The sequence below is a fragment of the Ochotona princeps genome, chromosome 17 (genome assembly GCF_030435755.1).
Source record: "Ochotona princeps isolate mOchPri1 chromosome 17, mOchPri1.hap1, whole genome shotgun sequence".
NCBI classification, from domain to species: domain Eukaryota; kingdom Metazoa; phylum Chordata; class Mammalia; order Lagomorpha; family Ochotonidae; genus Ochotona; species Ochotona princeps.
In genome coordinates, this window is record NC_080848.1 from 50693628 (window position 1) to 50716782 (window position 23155).

At 44.9% G+C, this 23155-nt stretch overlaps 1 protein-coding gene across 1 annotated transcript in view; it reads right to left on the minus strand.

The window, feature by feature from the left end:
- Window positions 1-10598: 10598 nt before the first annotated feature.
- The window catches only part of SHISA6 (shisa family member 6), a 275610-nt gene continuing 263053 nt past the window's right edge, over window positions 10599-23155 (minus strand). Inside the window, exons 4-6 of the mRNA XM_058675928.1 lie at window positions 17151-17207; window positions 13389-13541; window positions 10599-11616 (exon numbers count right to left, since the gene is read on the minus strand). Of these exons, the coding sequence (XP_058531911.1) occupies window positions 11066-11616; window positions 13389-13541; window positions 17151-17207 (761 nt within the window). The 3' untranslated portion in view covers window positions 10599-11065. The remainder of the gene's footprint in view (window positions 11617-13388; window positions 13542-17150; window positions 17208-23155) is intronic.

Consider the following 23155-nt stretch of genomic DNA (forward strand, 5'->3'; position numbering starts at 1 on the left):
AGGGCAGATATGCTGGCATCTGGGGAATGATGCTATCTCATGAGTGATGGCTCCAAGCAAGGATTTTTTCCTCTTCTGTAACTCACCTTCTACAACGATCAATGCCAGCTTCACTCACTAATTACCTGCAGGGTTTTGGTGAAGTCACAGAAGCAATGAGTACAGAGGCTGAGGATCATTTTAAAGATTTCTTGGTCTGGTCCTTTTATTTTGTTTCCAATAAGGAAATTGAGATTGGAAGGGGAAAAGTGAATCTTTTTAGATCACATACAAATCTGGAAGAACAGATTTCATGAATGAAATCTGATTCCCAGGCCAGTGCTTTTCAACTGCAACCTCTCTTCTTGGCATGAGAAAGTTGGAATAGGTAGTACCAAGGAAGATGACTGGGTGCACACTCACAAGCTCTTTTGGCTTCCTAGAATCTCAGCAGTGATTTTCAATTAGGTTTTTAATAGTTAATTTCCTGGCTGTTAAAGAGGAGGAAACCAAGACTCAGAGATGGCTCTGACTGACACATACATGATATAGAACATACTGAATCCCTTATTCTGGAAATTCGAAAGCCTTCTTCTTCACTTCTGCTTCCAAGCCTTTTCTGCTTCTTTGTTCCTGCTGTTCGGAACCTAAACAATCAAGAGCCTCATCCTTGAAGGAAAAAAATATCTGTCGTGGTACTTTCTAGAAGTGTTGGATCTCTTTGTTAATTCAAGCAGAAAGGAGGAAGAAAATAAGTATCCAAAGTGAGACTGCAGGTGAAAAGTCATCAAAGACCTGAAGACCTCACAGAGTCTCCGACTTCCACACTGAGTTTGCTTTGCCCTTGGCTCAGTCATAGGGGTTCATTGAATCCTCATTTATTCACATCCCACCAAGTTGAAATGAACTAATAACCATTGTGATAGGGGTTAAGTTGAGGTTTACATTTGAGAATCTAAGAGGTAAATCAAAACTGAACATTGTTAGAGTTAGCGAAATTTAAAAGTAGATATTGAGCCTATTTAGAAAACTCCTTTTTTAATATAATAAATTTATTTTACTTTTGATATTTACACAGTTAAGAAGGATGCCTGCCCATGTGGTCCGTGTATTAGGGAGGAGGGGGTCAGGGAATGGGGGAAAGTAGATGAGACGACTGTTTCCAATCATCTTTTTAATTTCTGTATCTGGGGAAAGTGGAATGAGAAAAAGAGGACCATTCTTATCAGTCCAGTTGCACCTAGAGATGGAGGGTGACCACCAAATCTCACCAGGGTGCCCAATGAGGAACATGTGCGTAGGGTACTGCTTAAGTGGTTTTGGTAGTCCTAAGATGCTGTTGATTTCATTGCTCCAAGGTTGTGGAAATCCTTCCAAGGTCCATTGGCTAATATGGTCCACCTTGGAGTCTCCACTTGCTCAGATACTTGCTGTCAAAGCTTGGCCAAGAGGATTCTGAATTTGTTCTGCCATCCATGGTACTAGGCATCCTCTGCAGGCCTCAGTGAACTGTCACATTTGCCATGTTGCCTATGGGTATGCTTCTACTACATAGGTTTCAACAACTGAAGATACTCAGTTCTAACACATGTGCTCCACAGCTGGACCACAGATCTTGTGATTTTTCCCTGTGGTTGGAGTTCTGAGTCCAGTTGGGGTTCCCCAAAGAAACTTCATGAGATCTGACACCAGATCTGACTCCTGTGTGTGCCAGCCAGCGTGGGGTCTGGTTCAGTCCATCACCATCACCCACATTGGCTTACACACACTGGTGGTTGTAGTTGCCAGATAAGTTCTGTCTCTCCACCTCATCCCATACCGTTCTGTCCCTCCACTCCATCTGATATACAAACCAAAGGACGCTGAAACCCAACCCATCCCTGCTCACTACACACATGGCCCTCAAACACAACAACAGAAATTACAACCTAGTGGGAGCGACCCCCAGTAATCCCCACTAGGCCTACCTTTAGCCCTAGCTCATGCGCATGATGGTATGTGCAGCAAACTGGTCCAGTCCATCCTGCATCCCATTCAGCTCTTATACACATCAATGGATGCTGGAGCTTAGCTCAGCCTGACCAACCCCACTATCCATCCCACACTCATGCTAGTGTAATGAGTGCCAGTGCCTATCCAGCCAGGCCTCCCCTAGGCCTGGTTCCAATACTAACTGGTAGGAGCTACAGCCTATCAGAATTTCCCTACTAGGCGCACTCTTAGCTCCAGATCTTGTACTTTCCAGGTGGTGCTATGGCCTAACTTGACAGACCTGCCCCAGTCTAGCACCTAATAGCTGATGCTGAGGCAAAACCAGACCAGCCTGCACTCCTTCTGGCTCATGTATGCACCAATGGTTATGATTGCTTAGCCCAGCATGGCTGTCCCCCTAACCCAACTCATATGCAGTCCAGTGGGTTTTGTAGCCCTGGTCTTCAGTCTGGTCTGCTACCAATCCCAGCTCTCAAGCTCAGCAGCAGGAGCAGTGGTCCATCAGGGGGGATCATCATAGCCTCCCCACTAAGCTCACCTCCTCCCCAGGTCTTACATATATTGATAGGTGCTGTGGCCCAGACTGGCATGGCCTGCTTCACTTCAGCATTCATCAGCAGGTGCTACAGCCTGGCTCAGCCTTGTCTGCCCGCAGTTCCAGCTCAAGCTGGTGTGTGCTGCCACCTAGCCCAGCCTGGACTGCCTCCGGTTGTGGTACTCCATCCTAGTTCTCATGTCTGTCAGTAGGTGTTATGAACTGGCTTAGCCAACCCTCCTCCCCCCAGAATTGACCCACACGTAAGCTGGTGGGTATTGTAGCCTGACTTGGTCTGGGCTGCTCCTAGGCTTGCTTTTGCACTCGCCTGCAGGAATTTCATCCTGATAGAGGAGTTCCCCAAGCTCCTGTGTCAGGTCACCTCCCAGTGACAGATTTTATCCACACCAATGGGTCCTTGGCCCAGCCTGACTTGGCCCACCTCCTGTCCTGGAAGATATAGTGGCCTTGCCTGACCAATGCACACCCATTCTGGCTCTGACTGTTGGGTCCTATAGCCCAGCCCTGCCTGGCCCAACTCCAGACTCAGCTCTTGTGACCAATCCCAGTCTGTCCTACACCAACCCTGGCTCCAGTGAGCACTAACGGATTCTAGAGACTAGCCCTGTCACCACTCCCAGCCCCCGAGCAAACCAGCTGGTATGGCAGTCCTACAGGGGTGCACAAATCCCCCAAAGAATCTGCTCCCAGAACCAGTTCTCTTGGGAGCTGGTTAGTGCCATGCTCCAGCCTTTTATGGTCCACCTGCCTGACACTCACTGGCAGGTACTGTGACTGAACCCCGCTAGGCATGCCCCCCAGCCATGGCTATTGTTTATGCTAGCTGATGGTAGTTGATACCAACAAGCCCAGCTCAGACTGCCATGGGGGTGGGCGTATTGGTTTGGGCCCAAAAGATCCTCAAGTTTCCCTCTACGAAACCACCTGGTCTAAGCCCCCTGATTTACCTGCATGTGCAGTGGCCTGGCTGGTAGAGGTCCCCCAGAAGTGATTCTTTACCTGTCACATTCTCCCTCAGCAGTCCTCCTTCCCACTCATCTCCAGACCTCCTCCCGTGAATAATCCACAGTCCCCCATGCCCACAGGTGCACAGATCCCCAAGCCGAGTCATGCCAGCCTGAAACCCTGACCACCTGCCCAAGGTCCCGTATCCCATCTGCAGGCATTCTGGTGTCTGCCCCCAACATATCCTTTAAAAAAAGAATAGAATAGGCAAGTATGTTGACACACTGGCATAGTACACACAAATTTGGTATTAACCAGGTCCGGGATACCTGCCAGCTATTAGCTGCTTTTCTCCCAGAAGTATAACACTTGCCTAAGTGCAGTGCAACCTAGGCAGTTGCTTATAACTGGGGATAGAAAACTGTTTAAAAAAAGGTTTTTAAAACTCTGTGACCTATGCCTACTAATTATTTTTGTTTTTAAAAATGCACTTATTTGTTTTGGATGGTGGAGGCCGGAGAGCTAGAGAAAGAGGGGTGGGAGAGAGAGAAATAGAGAAATGCCAACCACTAGGTCCACTGGGTCACTCTGCAATAGGCACTGCTGGATCTGGCTGAAGTTAGGAGCTGATTTTCTCATGTGAGTAGCAGAAACTCAAGTGCCTGAATAATCATTGGCTGCCTCCTAGGATGTGAATTAACAAGAAACTGGAATCAAGATCAAGACTCTAACCCAGGCTCTTCAGTATGAAATGTGGACATTCCAAAATTGCATCTTAACCACTACACCAAGCGCTTACTCCACTTCACATTTATAGTATTCTTATTTGTTCAATAAAGAATATCTCCTGTGAGTTTCTACTAAAAAAAATTTAGTTTAATTCAGTCATTGTATATAGATGTAAGTATTAAATTAAAATTACAGAGCTCTTAAAATTTCTATTCCTATTCAGAATTTTGTTTTCATTTGTGTTTTGTTACAGTAATGGGTATAGATTAATGAAGCTCTTGTATGCTTGAGTGTGTGTGTGGGGGGGTTTACTTGTGTGACATGCCATTGGATACAGACACTATGAGTTAAAACCAACTTCAGATCAGTAGTGATTGCTGTATTGAGAGAATGCATTTCAGAATAAGTGTTGTACATTATAATGAGCAATAATAGTGGTGAATGCATCCAATGAAAATAATTTTATTTACAAGGAGGAGTTTGCAAAAGAGCGTATCAGGGAGTTGGCAAAAGAGCGTGACTGTAGTTACGAAAGTGTTGAAGCTGAAAGTGCGTTGTTGGGGAACACTTAGCTGAACTTGTGCACACTGATGTCTGTCTGAAAACTCAGAAACACGAAATAAATGACCTGAATGGCAGAAGTGAATATGTGCCTCGTAAAATCATCCAAAGGGCATGTCCAGAGAAGGAGATTCTTGTACAAAGCCCTGAATCTAAGTCAATTCTCACTGTGCAACTTGGTTCTCTGGCTTATGCTTAACCACTTGTACTTTAATCACTCAAGGTAACTGTAAGGACTAACTCTAAAGACAAACCAAGACCTGAAGCCCAAGAATAATAGTGTCACAATAAATGAGTGGGGGTACTAAGTTGGAAATTTGAATCTCCTTGGAATTGGCATCCCTTGTCCGGTAACATTTTCTTAGGAATGCTTTTCCTATAACTTGTTTGTTCTCTACTTTAAAAAGTGTTATTGAAGTTTAACTTTTATATTAAATAATTTCCCTGCTGAAGGTCCACAGTTTGGTGATTTTTCTTGGTAGACTTACACAGCTGTGCAACCATCACCGCTGGTCAGTTTTAAAACACTGATAAGGCTCTAAAAGTTTCATTAGCTCCATTTTCAGCCAATTTTTGCTTCCTCCTGACTCCTTTGGGGAATCTTCTGTGTTCTTTCTGGTTTTGTAAATACTCTTGGTTTTGACCATTTGTCCAAGTAAGCACAAAACTGTTTTAAGAGACACGAGTTATGTTGAAACAGCTTTATTTTTTTAATCCATAAATATCTGTTACTGACAAAAAGTGGAAAAATCCTTAAGACTAAATCTTACTAAAGTGATATCTGTGTACAGTACATATAGAATGTGCTTTGACAGTAAGTAGAACAATGGGATTTGTACAGAACAAGCAGTTAACTGGAGCACTGCTCATCACAAAGCTTATGTATGAGTCATGAAGGAACCAGGGAAAGGTACAGATAGAAAGGTATTTTTCATCAGTACTACCATATAATAAACATGGAATCCATAAATTGGGCTAATGCATAAAAATGTTCATTAATCTCCCCTTAGGAAATTGTGTCCCCAAACTAAAAATAGTACAGTAAGAATTTGCTTTTTATTAGAGAATTTCAAGAATTATTTACTACAAAATGTCTAGTTGAGTTATAGAACTATAGGGATATTTGCCACTATGAAGCACATGAGTGAGTTCTCCCGTGGAGTGGCATTCAAGGATCACTACAGGGTGGGCAGCAAAGTTGAGCAGGGTCTTCTCCTTCCTCGGAAAGGAAAATAGAAAGGAAACATGTAACATCATTTCTATGGGTGACAGAAGGTTTGCGTGTGGACTGATTTACAAGATGAGTGTGATGATGCAGATGTGGATTCTTCATTCTTGCTCCCCAAGCCTTCACCGGGAGGATGGTAGTATCATAAGGAGGGGGCTGGAAGGTACTAGAATGGGGTGAGTACCCACCTCCTGGTAGCCCCAGTGATAACGCCTCCCCCTTCTCCAATGGAAATAGAACTTCAGTGTTCAGACTTCAGGACACACATTCCAGAGTAGGACATATTAGCATCCACTGCCACATAGAGCTTTGGCCATGCTCGCTTCTTTGGGCTGTGGATGTATTTCCCAGCTGTTCTCAGAAATGCGCTTTATGCTCTCCAGTGCAAACCTCCAAACTGTTCTCCACCAGCCCATCCTCTGAAATTGGAAATGCCTCCCTCCAGCTTATCAGGATCTTGTCAATAATGAAAGCTCCCAATTCAGAATTCCTCCATGACACAGAGACCTGGTATGATTTAGGTGTGTCTACGGGAGAAGGCATCTATGACACATGGTTGGCAAGCTGTCGAACGGTTAGGTCCTTTACCTGTAGGTATGAGAGCTTCCCTGGGTGGCCAAACCCATTAGGCCCACGCTAGGCTCTGGCGAGGAGTATGGTGGACATCTGGGTTTTCTGAGGACACCCCCCCTGGGGCAGGTGTTGTAGGATGCATGCAGAGCAACTGAAGTGGGGAGGAATGCAAAGAAGAAAAGGGATGCCAGTGGGGAGTGGTAAGAGCTGGGTGAAACTTCAGAACTCATCTAATCGAAGTTGGCCATTTTATAGCCAGGGAAACTGAGGCACTGAGCAGGAATGTGACTCACTCTTGGTCACACAGTGGGATGGAGACAAAGCCAGGCCCTGTCTCTACAGCCTTGGCCTTGTAGGTTTTTTTGTTTGTTTGTTTATGTTTTCCTTGTAGAGCATACCACCTTCTAAATATGAGCCCAGTAAGGCCTATCTTTCATATTGAATTTGCTGTTAAAATGCTGAATTTATTTAAAAAATAATATTTGGACTGTGAAAGGTTCTTCATTAAAACACACAAGCTTGCTTGAAAATGCTTACTTGGGGGCAGCTTCTGAGATTCAGGGAGGCAGGCAGAGGAATGTGTTGGGAGGTAAGGAATCAGCCCTTCTCAGAGCAGGTACCTTCTAGGGTCCAAGTGATTGGTAGCCCTTTCATGTTACCTTGGATCAAGTCCATGGTTGCTTGTGAAAGGAATCAGAGAATGGAAGGCTAGCGGTGGAAGACAAGGGATTTCTGAAGAAAATGGATTGAGTACAGGGGCAGGAATAGTGAGATGAATATCCCTCTGTGCTGGGAGATTTGTGAGGCCCCCAACTCTTTTGAAACAAAGAAGCATGTGGGATGTGCACAAGCAGGAAGGGGGAGCAAATGAGAGCAGAGGCCGAGAGTCTCCCAGGATATGAGTCTTTGGCCAGAGCAGGAGCCTCTGAGCTTAAAGCAGGCTGGGTCAGGGGCTTCAACAAGGGACTTGCCACTGCAGTCACTAAAGCTGGTCACTTGGTTGTGTCATCTCTGACCTAGCATCTCCTCTCCTTTCTCTCCCAAAGGTTAACGGAGAAAAGCTTTTGGCTCTCTGCCCTGGGATGTCCTCTCCCAGGTGTGTAAAGGATAAACCCTTGAAGAAGAAGACCAGAAGACCAGAGGAGGATCCCATTCATCCATTGTCTTCATTGACAATTCTGACATTGAGAACAGTGGGATAAGGGAGAGGAAATTAGGGTTGGAAGGCCAATGGAAGTGGAGGAAATTGACAGTAAGGAAAGAGGGAACAGGCTGAGAAAATAGGTCCTGAAAACTGATGTTGAGACAGGAGTTTGTCGGAATGAGATAGGAAAGAAGAAGTTGTGGGAGAAAGTTTGGTTCTGGGGAAAGACAGAATTTTTGAAGCTTAAACCTATGCCCCAAGACACTGGGGAGCCCTGAGGGCAGACACATTGATAAACCACATAGGCTTTTGATAAACCGCATAGGGGTAGAGTGAGGAGTTAACTGGAGGATGCCAGGCAGGAGAAATGTGAGAGCATGAGGAATGGTAGGAGATTTATGGGCACTCCAGGCTAGGAGAACTGGAAGAACTGTCAGGGCAGAAGAGAACCAATGCAGATCGTGGTCCTTTCCTATCTGGGCAATGGAAACATGCAATAAAAAACAGAAGGAGTAGAAAGAGACCTTGGGCTTCAGCATCCCTTGCTAAGGAGCGGGAGCTTTGTTCCAGGGTTGGCATGACAGAAGCCAGTGGCCTGGAAGTCACAGCATCTGGGTTCCAGCCCTGGAACTCTCTCGTCTACTTTGTCATCTTGTTCCAAATATGTGGGTGAGTAGGATGAATAAACAGGTCTCCATCTCCCCTCCCCAGCTGTCACTGGGAGATGTGTTCCAAGACCCCCCAGTGGATGCAGGAAATCACAAATGGTACTAGACCCTATATATATTTTGTCTTTTCTTGTAGAAGTAACTATCTATGTCCCAGAAAAGACAGTTTTCTGGACTTTTGAAATGGGGACTGAATTGGAGCAAAATTGTAGATTTCTCTCCATTTCCTTCCCTCCATTCCCACCTTATAGACTCAAAGGTAAAGTACAAGAAATGCTTTAAAAGAAGTAAGCTTTCTAGTAGAATTTTCTGAACCAACTGATGTCAGAGACTTTCAACCAGTGGTAAGGCCGGCACGAGAAATCTTTTGTAATCAACCTATCAAACAACCCCTGAGACAGACAGACAGACACCTTGTCAGAGACATGGTGGAGGTTGGAGGAAGCCCTGGGGAAAGCAGGATGGCAGGAGAACTTGGTATTCAGAAGATGCAAGTGCAGGATGAGGTGAGGCTTCTGGCTTGCTCTGTGTACCTGTCATTATCTGGGAAGGGAGTCCCCAATCGTGTCTTCTGATCCTTCCTCCTTCCCACCACCAGACAGCCTGTGTGCAAACTGGCCAGAGGTTGAATGATTTAAAGATGCTGAACCTACAGGCTCAGCCTGTGAGACAAACCTTTGTTTCTGGGGAGATTGTGTCTATAGATTGATGCCCTCCTTTCCAATCCTCCGAACCTCACTTTCGGAGACAAACACTCATAAACCCAAGAGGACCAGCCCTTTTGAAGGTTTATGTGTTTCTGGGGAGGAAAGCCGAGAGCTGCCCCTGGCTTCCCACCCCCACAGTCCCAGGGGCACCACCTCTGGCAGAGGGTTGGGGAAAGCCAGGGCAGTGTTCATGGGCTCCAATTTTCATTCCCTAGTGTTGCATGCAAGTGTTCCCTCACGTTGGGGAGGGCAGAAGTAGATGAGAGCTTTGTGGTTTGTGAAAGCAGTAAGAGAAGGCAGTCCTTGGGTTCCCCTGTTATCTGTGAACATGGTGAGATTTCACAGTGCCCAGGCCTGACACAGAGGACTTGTCCCCCACCCATCCCCACCAACCCACACACTTGGAAGGGTCATCCATTCAGAACCCAGGGCAGTAAAATCCCAGTGAAGGGCATTATTGGCATCAGATCAATGACCATCACCTTATTAGGATTCCATTAATTCACTTGTCTAGGGTTGATTCTCCCCAGTTCCAACCCCAGGAGGGTGCCCTGGTCTTGAGAATGGGGAGCCCCTTCTCTGAGTCCCTTGCCCTGGGCTCTTATCTGAGGTGGGGAAAGTAGATCCCATTTAGTTCTCTGTGAGCAGGGATCATCTGCAGAACATGTGAGCTTCTCCCACTGCAGGGAAGGGCTGATGAAGGGGAAAGCTGCCCAGTCAGCCCCCAGGCCAATAGCTACTGCTTGAAGAGACATGGGTCTGGAGCAGCAGCAGCTAGGAAGGAGGAATAGAGCTGTATGGCCCTGGATGGGGGTGGGAAGGCAAGAAGGGGAATTAAGTTCTAACAGAGATGGGCCCAGGCAAGTGGGCAGAGCTAGGGAGACAGGGGTGTGCAGGTGCAGGGCAATCACCTTGGGGACTGAGCATCTTCTCTCTAGAAACCTCTGCCTCCATCCTGCCTGGATACTCATGGGAGGAGACAGGCGGAGTGCAGGGTGATGGGACCCTGGGCATCACCATGGCCCTCCCCACCCTGACCCTCTGGAACCCTGCAGGTACCTCCTGGGGCAGGGTTAAGGGGAAAGGTGGGCCTGAGTTTTGGGTAGAGCTCAGATATGGAAGCCTAAAGGAAGTGTCAGGAGAAACAGGTAGCTGGGGAGGTCACCCCAAATATCCCTACATCCCATCTTTACTCCCTTCTAGGAGGGCAAGAGCTCAAACCCCATAGCATTCAAGGGTAACACAGCTTGGTCACAGACAGGAGCAGGGTCCCATCCCTGCCCCAAGGGAGAAAGGGCAGGGCAACCAGCTGGAACTGGGGGAGGAAGGGAAAGCTCTTCCTGTCCCCAGGGTTTTAAGGGAGCATGGGGGATGGGGTGGGGACAGAAATGCTGGGGCCCTGGGGGTTCCACAAAGGAAGGGTCACTTGGCGGGGACTAGAGGGTTCCAGCAGGCAGAAGAGAATCATTATTGTGCTTATGGACACAGCAGCTCTCTGGCTGTGAGAGAGAAAGCAGGCAGTTTTTAGGCACTAGAAGATTTCTGTGATGCGGTTCTAGGTAAAGGAATGAGACAGAGTCTCTTCAGTCAGCCACTGACTGTACCTGCTGGCCACTGCAGACCCAGGCAGCTGTGGGCCCCGGGTCAGACAAGGGTCTCTTGGTTGACAGAACCTGCAGCTGAGTCCCCAGGAGGGGTAGGAGGGAGCGTGAGACTGAAGGGAGTTGGTCAAGATTGGGGATGGGGTGGGGGAACTGGGTGAGACTTGGCGGCTTGCCCTGCTCACCCGCCACTAACTCTACGAGAAGAGGGAGCATAATCACTCCAGGTGCGAGGCCAGGCCATCAGGGCAGTGTCTCTGGAGAGGTATGACTTTCTGGACAAAGCTGTCCCACACCCACTTTTAATAGAAGGGCAGAAGGAGAGGTTCTCGACCCTCAGCCTGCCCCATCCTGCCCAGTGGCCCTGGCCCTGCAGCATCAGTCACACGGTCACTTCCGTCTTGCTGGCCGTGTAGCAGGTGTGGTGGCCAGGGATATAGTGCAGCTGCTCCACTGTGTTGTGTCTGCGCGAGGCGAAGGCGTGGCGCTTGGCTGCTGTCTGGCTCTGGCCCAGGGTGGCGTAGGAGTTATTGGAGGCACTGGGATGGGAGTGCATCTTGGTCATGCGGTAGCGGTCCAGCACGGGCGTGGACACAAAGACGTCCGTGTGGGAGATGGCCCGCGACAGGGACTGCTCGGGGAAGGCCGTCCGCTCTGGGGACAGCAGCGGGTCCTGGGAGTGCAGGCGCTCTGTGGAGAGCAGCTGCTCATCAGACAGGATGCGGTCGTAGGGCATGCCGAACTCATCTGACAGGCCCCGCTGTGGGGACAGGACCCTGTCCTGCGACATGGCCCTGATTGGCCGGCGGGGTCGTTCCCGTGGCAGCGGCTTCTGTTGCGACATCTGGATGACATTGAGTGGGAGGGTGCCACGGGCAGCCAGGTCTGGCAGGTGCCTCCGCCTCATGTAATACTCATCAGCCTCCTTGTCGGCTGTAGGTAAGAGACAGAGAGAGGACAATTGGGGTGAAACTGTGCCAAGATACAGGTAGAACCCCACACCCCTACACACACACACACACACACACACACACACACACCCTGTAAGCTTTGGAGGGGCAACAGGTAGACTGTCATTTATGGAGTGGGACTTGGAGGCTCAAGAAGATGGAGCCTATGCACCTGTGTGCAATGTACAGATCCCTCTGTGGGGCTTATTATTTGTGGGTCCAGATTCAGGCGGTGGGATGTTTGGCGTTTGGGGGTGAGGAAGGGTGGTGGAAGTGTGGAAGGAGGCAAGAATCTGCGTCGCTTACATGCTGAGAGTCTTGGGATGCTCTGGTCCATGGACTACCTTGGGTGACAGGAAGTTAAAGGACTTTTTCAAGATTCCCAGTAAGTTCATGGGAGAGTTGATGGCAAACACAACTCCTTGGCCTTGCCCTGCTCCTATGCAGGATCTGGTACACCATGGGCCTGACACAGAGTGGCTCCCTGTCTCTCTGAAATGCTCCCCAGGGAGCATCATTCAGCTTTCCCATGCAGTCTGAAGCCTGTCTCGATGGAAGCCTACTTGCAGAAGCAGCCTCTTGCTGGAGTGAAATAAGATGCTCTGACTAGGAAGCACTTGTAAAAATGCCTCACTGGTAACTTAGGAACATAGTAACACCTTCTCTGGAGCAACAGCCAATGTACAAGAAGGCAGCACATGGGCACCCAGTCTCCACACACCCTCAGCAGCAGCAGGTGCTACACTGACTCTGCCTGGGCCCACAAAACAAGCAGTCTGTAACAGTCTCCAAGTGCAGCTCATCCAAGTTCACACTGCCCCCATGCCTTTGAGCTTACCAAGTACACACACAATCCTGCCTTGCCCAGATTTCAGGAACGAAGCCTTGTGAGTCTCTGCCAAGTATAGAAAAAACTGCCTACTCCTCGGCTGGCCCAGTGGGCTCACTGATGAGTATATTATGCCTCCTGAACCACACTCCCTCTTTTTGGGGCATCTGTCAGATTTCTCAGATCACCCACCTGTAACCATAGAAACCTGATGTTCAACTACAGGGGTGGCTTATGTGCACCTGATATCAGGCCAGGGTAGGATACTCTGAAGTTTCAAGCAAATGCTGTGCTCTGGGGCTCCAACTACAGATGGATAATCATCAAAAGAGACTCATGGGGAAATGAGGAGAGGAGATCTCAGGGCCAATAAACCAGGGACAAAGGGCTAGCCCTCAAAGTGGTTTTAGTGTCCTAAACCCATCAGTACTTGAGGCCTCTCCAGATCCAAGTGGTAGAGCTGGGCTCACTGGATGGATTAGACCTGACTGATGAACTAGTGTTTGTGTGAGATATGGAAAATCTCAGGTCCTTAAAACAGTCTTAGATTTGTGAGTTATCTGGTTATGGGTCCTGAAAGGACCCTCAAAGTTCTCACCATCGCTAGCATCTATTACAGTGTAAGATATGAGGCAATCATGTTTTGAAGAAGGCAAGTGAGGTACAGATTGGTGGAAAAAGTGTTGCCTGGGATTGTGGATCTGAGGATTCTGCAGGCTGGCTACTGGGAGAGAGAGAGCTCAGCCCTATATGACAAAAGCCAGGGTCTTTTTATTTTTTTTCTTACTCCTCCTTCCAACTCTTTGTTCTTAGGAGTCTTCACTAGTCCTCATGGATTTGGAACAGGAGAGTGAGACAATAAAGGATCTCCTGGAGACCCACCCTTCCCGAGGACAAATCCCAACCCAGGAAGAAACTCAACTTACTTAGTCTCTTCAGAGATGAGTACTTGCTAGGGTTAGTCTTCACTGCAGACTCATAGGATGGGGGTAGATGAGCCAGGTTCTGGAAGGAGCGTGAGAAGGAGAGGTCATAGGGCTCGGTGGCCGACGTCAGAATGTTGTTTTTTCTCGGTTTCTCTGCAAGGAAAGGGAGAGGTGCATTGAATTAGAGAAAAGGAAGGCTGTGCACCTGAGTTCCCCCTCCTCATTTTCTGCCCCATCCCTGACCAGGATCCCCATCCTGCTTTCCTGGCTCTCTGCGCTGGGACACATGGCAACTGACTCTTCGATGAATAACAGACTCAACTCTGAGACTAAGAAGTGGATTCTTTCTTCACATGCATTGCTGCTTTGTCTACCTGATGGAGCAGAGGGATATCCTAAGATCATTCGCTTCTGTGTGCCTACCCTGATAGCTTTAGACAAACACAGCCCTCAGGTGCAGGAAACTCTGAGTTTGGAGCAACTGTAGGAACTTGTTTATGTACCTTTGAGAGAACTGATTTTAGCAGGCAGCCCCACTTAAACTCCAGCCCACACTCTTGCCATCATATCATTCCACTTCTCACGTAGGTCTTTCTAACTTGGGCCTTTCCAAGCCTGGCACCTGGCAAGCCACTGTGAGGGCACAACCATTTAATTCTCTTAGTAACTCCAAAGTTACTGGGGTAAAGAATATGGGTTAAAGTGCTTGGCACATCTTGCCTACCCCTACTCCATCTTTCCTCTGGGATAAATCCCTGAGACTAACATAAAGGAACCGTTGCTAAACCTGGAGAAAAGCATGGAGGATAAAGTGAAAGCGAAGTGAGTGCATGGCCAATGGGGGCACCATGCAGGGTGAACTGGGCTGGGGGGAGGGGCAGACTAGAGGCAGCACAGGAGAGGAAGGATGGAATGTAGGGCTGGCTGAGGAAGTGGCTGTGAGGTGGTGGGGGCAGGTGGCAGAGAGGAACAGAGGTCTCAAGACAGAAGACAAGCATTCTATGGGTGATTGACAGAGGGGGAGGCACCACAACAGGAAGTCATCCGGTTGTTTCCAGCAGAAACAATGGTATTATTCCCAGATGAGAGGTGTTTAGGAGGCTATTGTCTGGTTGCATCATTCTGTACCTGTTTGGTTGGGAAATCTGAGAACCAAAGAAATTTTGAGCAGGAAGAAATTCGAATTCCGGACAGATACTGTGGGAGAACTGTGCCAAAACCACAGGAAGAAATTCTATGCCTTGGAGCATACAGAAGCCCTCCTAGCCCCTATCCAAGGGCAGCCCCAAGCACAGGGAACTCCTGGTTTCTATGTCCCTTTCCTGCCTGCATTGTCACCCTCCCAATACTGGGGATTGAGCCAGGGAATCTCAGCCAATACGCTACTGATCCCGCCAGCTTGGTACATATGTGAGGGGGTGGGGATGCTCGCATCCCTGCAAGATCAGAACATGCTGTACAGAAAGAGCCTCCCTGGCATGGACCAGGACACATGCCAGGCAGTGGAGTGGGCAGGAAGCTGGGAGTGCTGCTCCCTAGAGCTGGTTAACAGCCGCTAATTCTCCAGCTCTTGTTGCTTCACTTTGGTCCATGCTAGAGAAGAACACACTTGTCTCTGCCCATTGGTGTCAACCTCCCACTGAGGGTGTCACTCAGCTCACCCTCTCTCAAGTGCACTCTCTCTGGGGACTGTTGCCCTTCCCTGAAGCACAACAGCTCTGTCTTGCCTTTCAACTCCATCAGGACTATCATTGCTCCTTTGCTTATGCGTTGCCTCATACTGAAACATCCCTCTTTGTATTTCCTCTATCAGATTCCGACTTCACTGAAGGCTGTTGGCTGCGACAATATTGCATATTTTCAGCTCACAACAGTATCTGCTCTTTAATCCATATTGCTCTTCTACACTGTTTCACCCAGTTTAATATCTAACCACTCGCCAATAAATTGACTTGAGCGGATCTTGGTGATCTCTGAAGAATGCAATCTCCTTGGCAGCAGAAGTCTTGCTTTCCACTTTTTTTTTTGATTCCTTCATTGCACTTGGCACAAAGTAAGGTTCCGATGAATGCGTTTTGGTTAATCAGAGTCGACCCAGACTCTAATTAGTCGCTCTGCTAGTTCCTGGGAAATGTGTGACATCCAAGAAGGGACTGTAGAGAAAACTCTGCTCTCGTGGCCCTGTGAGTTGCTTAAGGACAGAGACTGGGTCCATGTACTTCTCCTTGCACTGACTGCAAGAGGGAATACAGGAAGAAGAGAAGGAGGGTAGAATGGTTCCTCCTCCTGTGTTTGGGAGTATGTGCACATGTTGGCTCCCTCTGAGTAAGCCAGATCAGTGCTGTTCTCTCAGAATGTAGGAGCTCTCATTTGCCTTTTCTGGCTCCTTTTCCTATTTCTGCTTCATCACCATGGGCATCCCCCAGGCTCCCTGCCTCTGCCTTCTGCTTCTCTCTTTTAGCATTTTTGCACAGATTGTCCCTACTCCTGAGGCTTCTGTTACTGTCTCAAAAGCTTAACTTCTATCTTCAGCTCCAGTATCCCTGAACGATTCATTTTTGCATACCTAACTGCCCGTTGAATAGTTTTTCTTGCATATCCTATAGTCCTGTCAAGCTCTAGGTTTGCAGATCTAAGCCCACCATCAATGACTCCATCCCCTGTGGACACTGGCTATTTCTGATTCCTTACATGGTGTGAGACCCGGCTCCCTTTGTTCTAATCTATCTTAGCTTGAAATTTGACTCAAAATTGCCTCACAGAGGCCACATTCAGTTAGTGATGAGGCTGTCTAAATCTTTTGTTCAAAGTGTCTCGTATCTGAATCTTTCCTTTCTACTCCTACTATTCGGATTAGCATTTCCTATTTGTAATTTTTCTAAAACTCCACAACCTGACACATCTGACTATGCTTGTTGCCTTCATCACGTACTTGTATTGCTGCTGGGAGTGCAGCATTCAAGGGCATGTGAAAATATTCAGTTGCCCTCCACTAATTATCACCTTCTCCAACCTCAGCATAGTCTGATATGGGGGTCGGGGATGCCTGTCAGGTGAGCCTCAGAGTTTCTCTCTCCCCTAAAACCCTAATGATGCTTTCACCCTCTCACAGCAAAGAGTCAGGGATGATTAATAGTTCACAGTTTACATGGCTGTCTTATGTTCTGTTGAGTTTTGAGCAAAAGTAAACAAAAAGTTTTCCCTCTGCAGTTCTGTCTATGATCTGGTGAGAGGCTATTGTAGCCTAAGTGGGAAACGCAGCCTTGTGATCCTCTGACACTGTGTGAACACTCTTCACTTTTACAACTTACAGTCTTTTCCCCCACCAGGATGCTGAAACCCAGATCAGTTCTGAGTTTTCTCAAATTAGTTGGTTGTGGAGAGGGTGGAGATAGCTTAACCAACTCTCATATCATTCGTAAATGATACCACAAGTAGCACTGGACAAAGGAGAGTATTAATTCTTTGTCATGGTCTTGTGGGATTTATGAGTCAAGAACTGACGTAAATTGAAAGTAGACATGGGCTAATACAGGCTTTAGCTCATCTCCTTTCATGGCAGAAGACCATTGTGATATCAGAGAAACACCAAGGGACAATGGTCTGAAAGTGACAGAGAAGCATTGTGACCATGGAGGAAGGTCAACACATGGCTCTTTGCACTTCCCAACTTCATGCATTGATGCCCCAACAGGCATCAGCAGTTACAATAGAGCCACCTGAGTATGAAAGCAAAGCAGAGTGTACTCAGTCGTCTCTCACCATGTGTAGGGGTCTGGGTAGCACTGCTTAAAATCGGATGATTATACTGATGGTCACCTGAAAGCAATGGAAAAAAATTTGTAAAGAAGGGTTCAGACATTCCACTGTCGTCAAACAGCAGTGGCTTCTCTTTCTTCCTCAAAGGAAACACTTCTAAGAAAGGCAGGGAAAAAGTATTATTAGTCTCAGAGAAACTTATCCTGACATTTCTGTCTCTTTACTTCTGTACCAGGACTAACTCTGTTGCCACGGTGACCCATCCACATCCCTCAATGTGATTGACCAGCCATGGCAGTTTGGTTGGGGTGAGAGTGGGTGAAGACAAAGGAGCATTTGGCAAGTATACTGCCAAGGGATAGGGGACTGATCAGGGAAAGTAGATTCTTTGGAAATTAGTGTATCAGGGTGTGATTAATCAGAAAGAGGATGTTGAAATGTAAGATATGTATATGTAGTTGTTTGGGTGCAACCTGACATGCAGGAAGTTATCAGAACTATTCAGTACCTGAGATTGGGAGTCCTGGATTCTAGACTCTGTCTTTTCTTTAGAGGACAGAGTCCAAGTATCCAAAAAATATTTCCTGTATTTATTAAAAGGTCCACCCGGATTGAGTCACATACAAAACTGGCCAAGTCATATTTTCACAACTTGAAGTTCAAAACATTCCAACAGCTTCTGAAACTATTTGAAAGAAAATACCTTCCAGTATTGTGTTATTGCTTTAGCTCAGCATTGTATTCTTGTATTTCATTGGCATACATACCTAATTTGAACTGAATCAAGGAGAAGAAGAAGCATGAGATCATGGCTTTTGTTTACCTAAACCATGGGTTATAGCTGTGTCATCCTCATAAGGTAACAGGATATCAGTCTCTTATTGAAATCATCTTTCCTACTGTTTGAATCAATCAATTTATCCCTTTTTACCTTCTATGCATCCAATCCAGTGGATGCATAGAACTCAGGTGTCTTTATGAAAACTTCGTCTTTACTCTGAAGCTTCTACCCTCTTCCCCAAATTGAGAGTTCCAAAATAAATGCAAATCTCAAGCCAGAGATCGAGGTGATCCACAAAGTTAGATTTTTAAGCCACTCAAGCACATCCTCTTGAAATTCTTGCCCTAATCCCAACCATTACATCCCAACGTGGATGTAATTTTGCCATTTTCTTCTGCATGGCTTATGTTTATGGTACTAATGTTCCATGCTCTTAGAATGTAAAATTTGAGCCTTCCCCCCCCCCCATTCCCCTTTCTTCATCTTCCATATCTAGTAAGTTCCAGAGTCTTCACTATAGCTATCCTATAAATCCAGACATGTCTATTTTTCAAAGTTTGTTTTTAACTCTACGCTCTGCCCATTTCCAAGACATCAATGTATTCCTGATAGACAAAATTTCCTAAGTCAATGGAATCTTTACATAATTCCTCGGATTAAGACTGGGATTCTTTAATCTGTCAAACACACTATCCATTCGGAATGTGGATTTGAACAGTGGGCCAGAATTTCTCAGGTGAAGATGCTGTTCTTTCCCAAGACAGACTGATAGCCAAGAGAAAAGCTATTTTCTGCCAGTAGAGTCTGTTCTACACTGGATGTGAATTTAATCCAGAGAGAAAAATCCAGGAAAGGAGATAAAGGATAGATTTTTTGCTTTACTTATACCTAAGAACCAAGGAGAAAATTGGTTTCATTTTTTTCCAAGCAATATCGTAGAACCAGAGAAATAAGTGAAAGAAATGGGAGAAGCTAGAGTTCCTTGTGGAAACTGGCAGTTGGTGAGAAGTGCTTCTAGTGTCTTCTGTCATGATCCAGATATTACCAGGCAACGGTTGTGGATAATTCAGGTTCCACTGCTGATTTCTGGAAGCTGATTGTGCTCCATATATCATGCTGAAAATTTTCAGAAATAAACTTTCCCAGTGATCTTCATATGAATGGGGAGTGCATTGAAGCAGAATAAATACATGTTATTGGCCCAGTCTTAGCCAGACACTGTACAAAACTCCTTAAATACTTTAATGAAAATCTATTGTAATATTTGACAGATGAATTTTGTGAAAGATAAATATCTTGAATTTAGATATTTGGCTTGCAAATCCAGTGATTTTCCTTTAGGTTGGATCTCCCTAAAGATTTTTTGCTTGCATTTTGTTTTATTTCTACCTTGACATTAAGAAGAAAGTTTCCTAAATTAAGTAAACAGAGTAAAATTAAAACAGTGCTAAAATAACCATTGTGACATTTCATTGTATTTCCTTTCAGTTCTCGTCTATCATAAAAGAATATGTGTGAGATCATCCCTGTGCACACACACACAAGCATTTAAATAATATAGCAACGAGTAATCTTGGACACGTGTCATTTTGCATACAGATTACGGTTCCTAAAATGGATTAAAACAGTGATTTGATTCTGACACTTGCACAAAAAGTGACAAATATGTGAGGCTACTCACTGGAGCATTTTTCTAGTGGTGAAAGCAAAAATACAAACAAAATGCTACATATGCATAAATGAAAATATGTAGTTTTTCCATCAGGAAGCATACTACACATACTGCTTTAATCTTATTCACACTTGAACAACAGCATATCTGAATATATTTTCATGTTTTAGAATATTTTATATAGCTTTATAACAGTCTTTCTACCAAATAGTCTATTCTTTATGTATCATTAAAACATTATACATTTGTTTTAGTATGATATACTTAAGCATATCTCTATATTTTGATAGGTTGTGTAAGGATTTAGTGTTGTACTGAAGAATGTAAATTTCTGATTATGTCTCATTTTCTTAGACTAATAACTAAAAACAACATTTCTAATTTAAAACACTGTCAGTTTCCTAGTAGAGTGACAAAGGAGACCGATAGATTTCTTCATAGTTAACTATTTATCTGTTCCTGGAAAATGCATAGCTTGATTCTGATGCCTTGTTATTTTTCAAAATGCTGAATTCTATACACACATGTGTACATATATATAAATACACACACACGCACACACACACACATATATATACTTATGTACATTAATCAACTTGTAATTTTTGTGCTAAGACTGTTGTATTAAGGTAATGATTTTATAAAGCCAACTGCATTGTATTCCATCCTTTTATATACCTTGAAACTATTCATTAGCATATGAAATCTCTGTTCTTTGGAAGATTGAGGGACCAAATAGACCCTGGTATTTTTTTCTGTAGGCAAGAGATGGGTCCTTCTGTAGCATAATGGGAGAGGCTGGGCTTTTGTTTTTTCATACCATCAACAAAAAAAAGATAAGGAAACTGAAGTGTGGGGAGGTTGAAAACTGAGCTCATTGTGACATAATAAGCAGGTAAATTTGGGGTTGGTCCCAGGCTGACGAGGCCACATCCTTTAGACTCATGTCCACTACCTTCTCATTTGTAAAAATAGAATCCTAACATATTGACTGGCTCACCCACTGTAATTCTAGATTTAACTGCTAGTTACTTATTATTTAATTGCTAGTTCACGGTGTATTTTCAATGTTTTATTAGCTTAAAATTATAACATGACTCCCCACCCATCTCCATGTATCAGGGAATATCCATGATCTTTTTCTTAATTTTCCATGTCATTGTTTTCTGGATTAACAAGCTGTTGAAGTCATTATTCCTTTTCATCCAACCACCTTTTCTACTCTCCATGCTAGCTCTCAGTTTTTATGGTCAAATAAATAAATCATGCTTTGCTTTTATAATATGGTCTTAAAGCATTATTTAATCTTTAGATTTGTTCATTCCTGCCTCCTAAATTTCCTTGGTTTGGTTTGTCCCTGTTTCCTGATATCTTGGCTTGAATCTTTACTCCATCTATTTTCATTCTTTTTTTTTTTTTTGTAAATAGCAGCATTTGAGCTGTGGATTTATCTCTGGCAGCATCCCCTGAGCATCAGTACACAGTGTTCTTCTGGTCATGTCCTGAATGATCCGTAATTGCATCCCTGATTTCCTCTTTGACCTCAGAGTTCTTTAGTAGAGTATCATTAAATTTCAAAGCATTTGGGTTTGTTGGTTTGAACTTCTGCCATTAATTTTTGTTTTTATGGCACTATGGTCTGAGCACAGGACCTTTAAAAGTTCTGCTCTTTGGAACTTGTTGAGATTTCTGTTGTGGGTTAATATAAGATCAATTACTGTAAATATTTTATAAGTACTTAGTGGAAAGGGATATTGTCTTTTTCTAGAGTTCAAAATTGACATGTACCTATTAAATCAGACATATGGAATGCATTATTTAGTTTCTCTGTACCATTAATTCATCCTTTGCTTGTTTCATCTGTTGAAGATTACAGGAGATGTGCTATGGTCTCCCACTACTCCTGTGTTGTTGTCATTGTCTCACTGTATCTGTTACAGAGTAGTTTGTTTTTATGTATTTCATAGCAACATGATTCTGCATACAAACGCTTGTGATATATGCGTCTTCTTTGTGGACTGTATCCTTTATCATTGTTAAGTACTACTTTCTGTCCTATTCAATGGTCTTTTTTTTTTAATTTTTAAGTCCTCTTTGGTTGATATTTATATTGCTCACTCAGCTTCTTTTTTGTTTGCATTTCCCTGACAAACTTTGCCTATCCTTTTACATATAACCTTTCTGTGTCATGTTGTTTTAAGCTTGTCTCCTTTGAGAATATATATGAATTTAACCTACCTTATATGCTTTGGGACTTTCTGGACTGTTCTGAGAGCTGAAAGTCATTCTTCCTGCTCAGAAAATTGTCCCAACTTCTACTGGAGTATCTTTCCCTTCGTTGCACAGTAATACCTTCAGCTCCCACTCTTCTTCATACAGCCACAGCTGCTGTGACCAAGTGGGAGTCCCTGACTCAACTCAGGTCAGTTTGAGTTTTTGCTCCAATAATTACAAGAAGACAGTGACTGGGTCTGTGTGTATGGCTGAATCCCCAACTATGAGCAGTCATCAGAGTTTGGAACATACAAAGTCACTCTTTAGACATGGCAGCTTGTTTTTTCCACAAATGGCCATGGTTAAGTTTCTAGTCTCACATGCTTCCCCAGATCCCCATTATTCCACCACGAGTTGCAGGATGTTGAAATCCAGGGACCATTGGCATCGATGAGTAGAACGCAGCAGAAGCAATGGTGCATGTTTTCAGAGGCCAGATTGCAAAGGGTAAATGGGGTTTCTACGTGGCTGTCTCATTCAGTAATCCTACCTTGGATCCCAACCACCATATCCAAATTACATGAAAGGACTACATGTACATAAGTTCCTAAATGATCTTTATTTTGATGAAAAAATTCAAATCCATGAATACAAGAAGTCTGCAAAATTTTCATGATAAATTTAAGCCACGAAAAGCTATGCATGGGTTATTTTTTATTGCTTAGTCATAAATACTGTATGATATGAGTATATCATAGTTTGTTCCAGCATTTACTGGCTGAAGGAGTTCTCTTCAGTTTCAAAATATTGGGAGTGGAGCTTCTGTAAGCAATCATGGTTTTCAGGTCTCTGTGTCAACAGAACTCTTCACTTATCTGATATAAATGTAGTCATGCATTGCTTAGCAAAGGGAGTATGTTCTGAGAAATATGTCAGTAGGTGATTTGGTCCTTGTGCAACCATCATGGGGCACAGTTTTGTAATAGAAGCTGGCCAGGACATTTCTGGTAAACAGCGTAATTTTAAGAAACCACCCCTCATAAATGTCAGTCCATCACTGACTGAAGTGCCCTTTGACATTTGACTGTACCTAGCAGTGCAATTAATGGAGGTTATGACAGTTTCATGTTTACTTGGTTAAAGAATTCCCTAGATGTCTTCCAGTGTGGCTGTACATTATACAGTCACATCAGACATGCAAGAGTTGTCTCGTTTCCCTGTATTCTTACCAGCATTTGTTGTAGCCTCTATATATGTTTTCCCTTTTTTGTATCCATGATGGGTGTGTAGTGTGGTATCTCATTGTGGATCTAATGCACATGTCCCTAATGATGAATGATG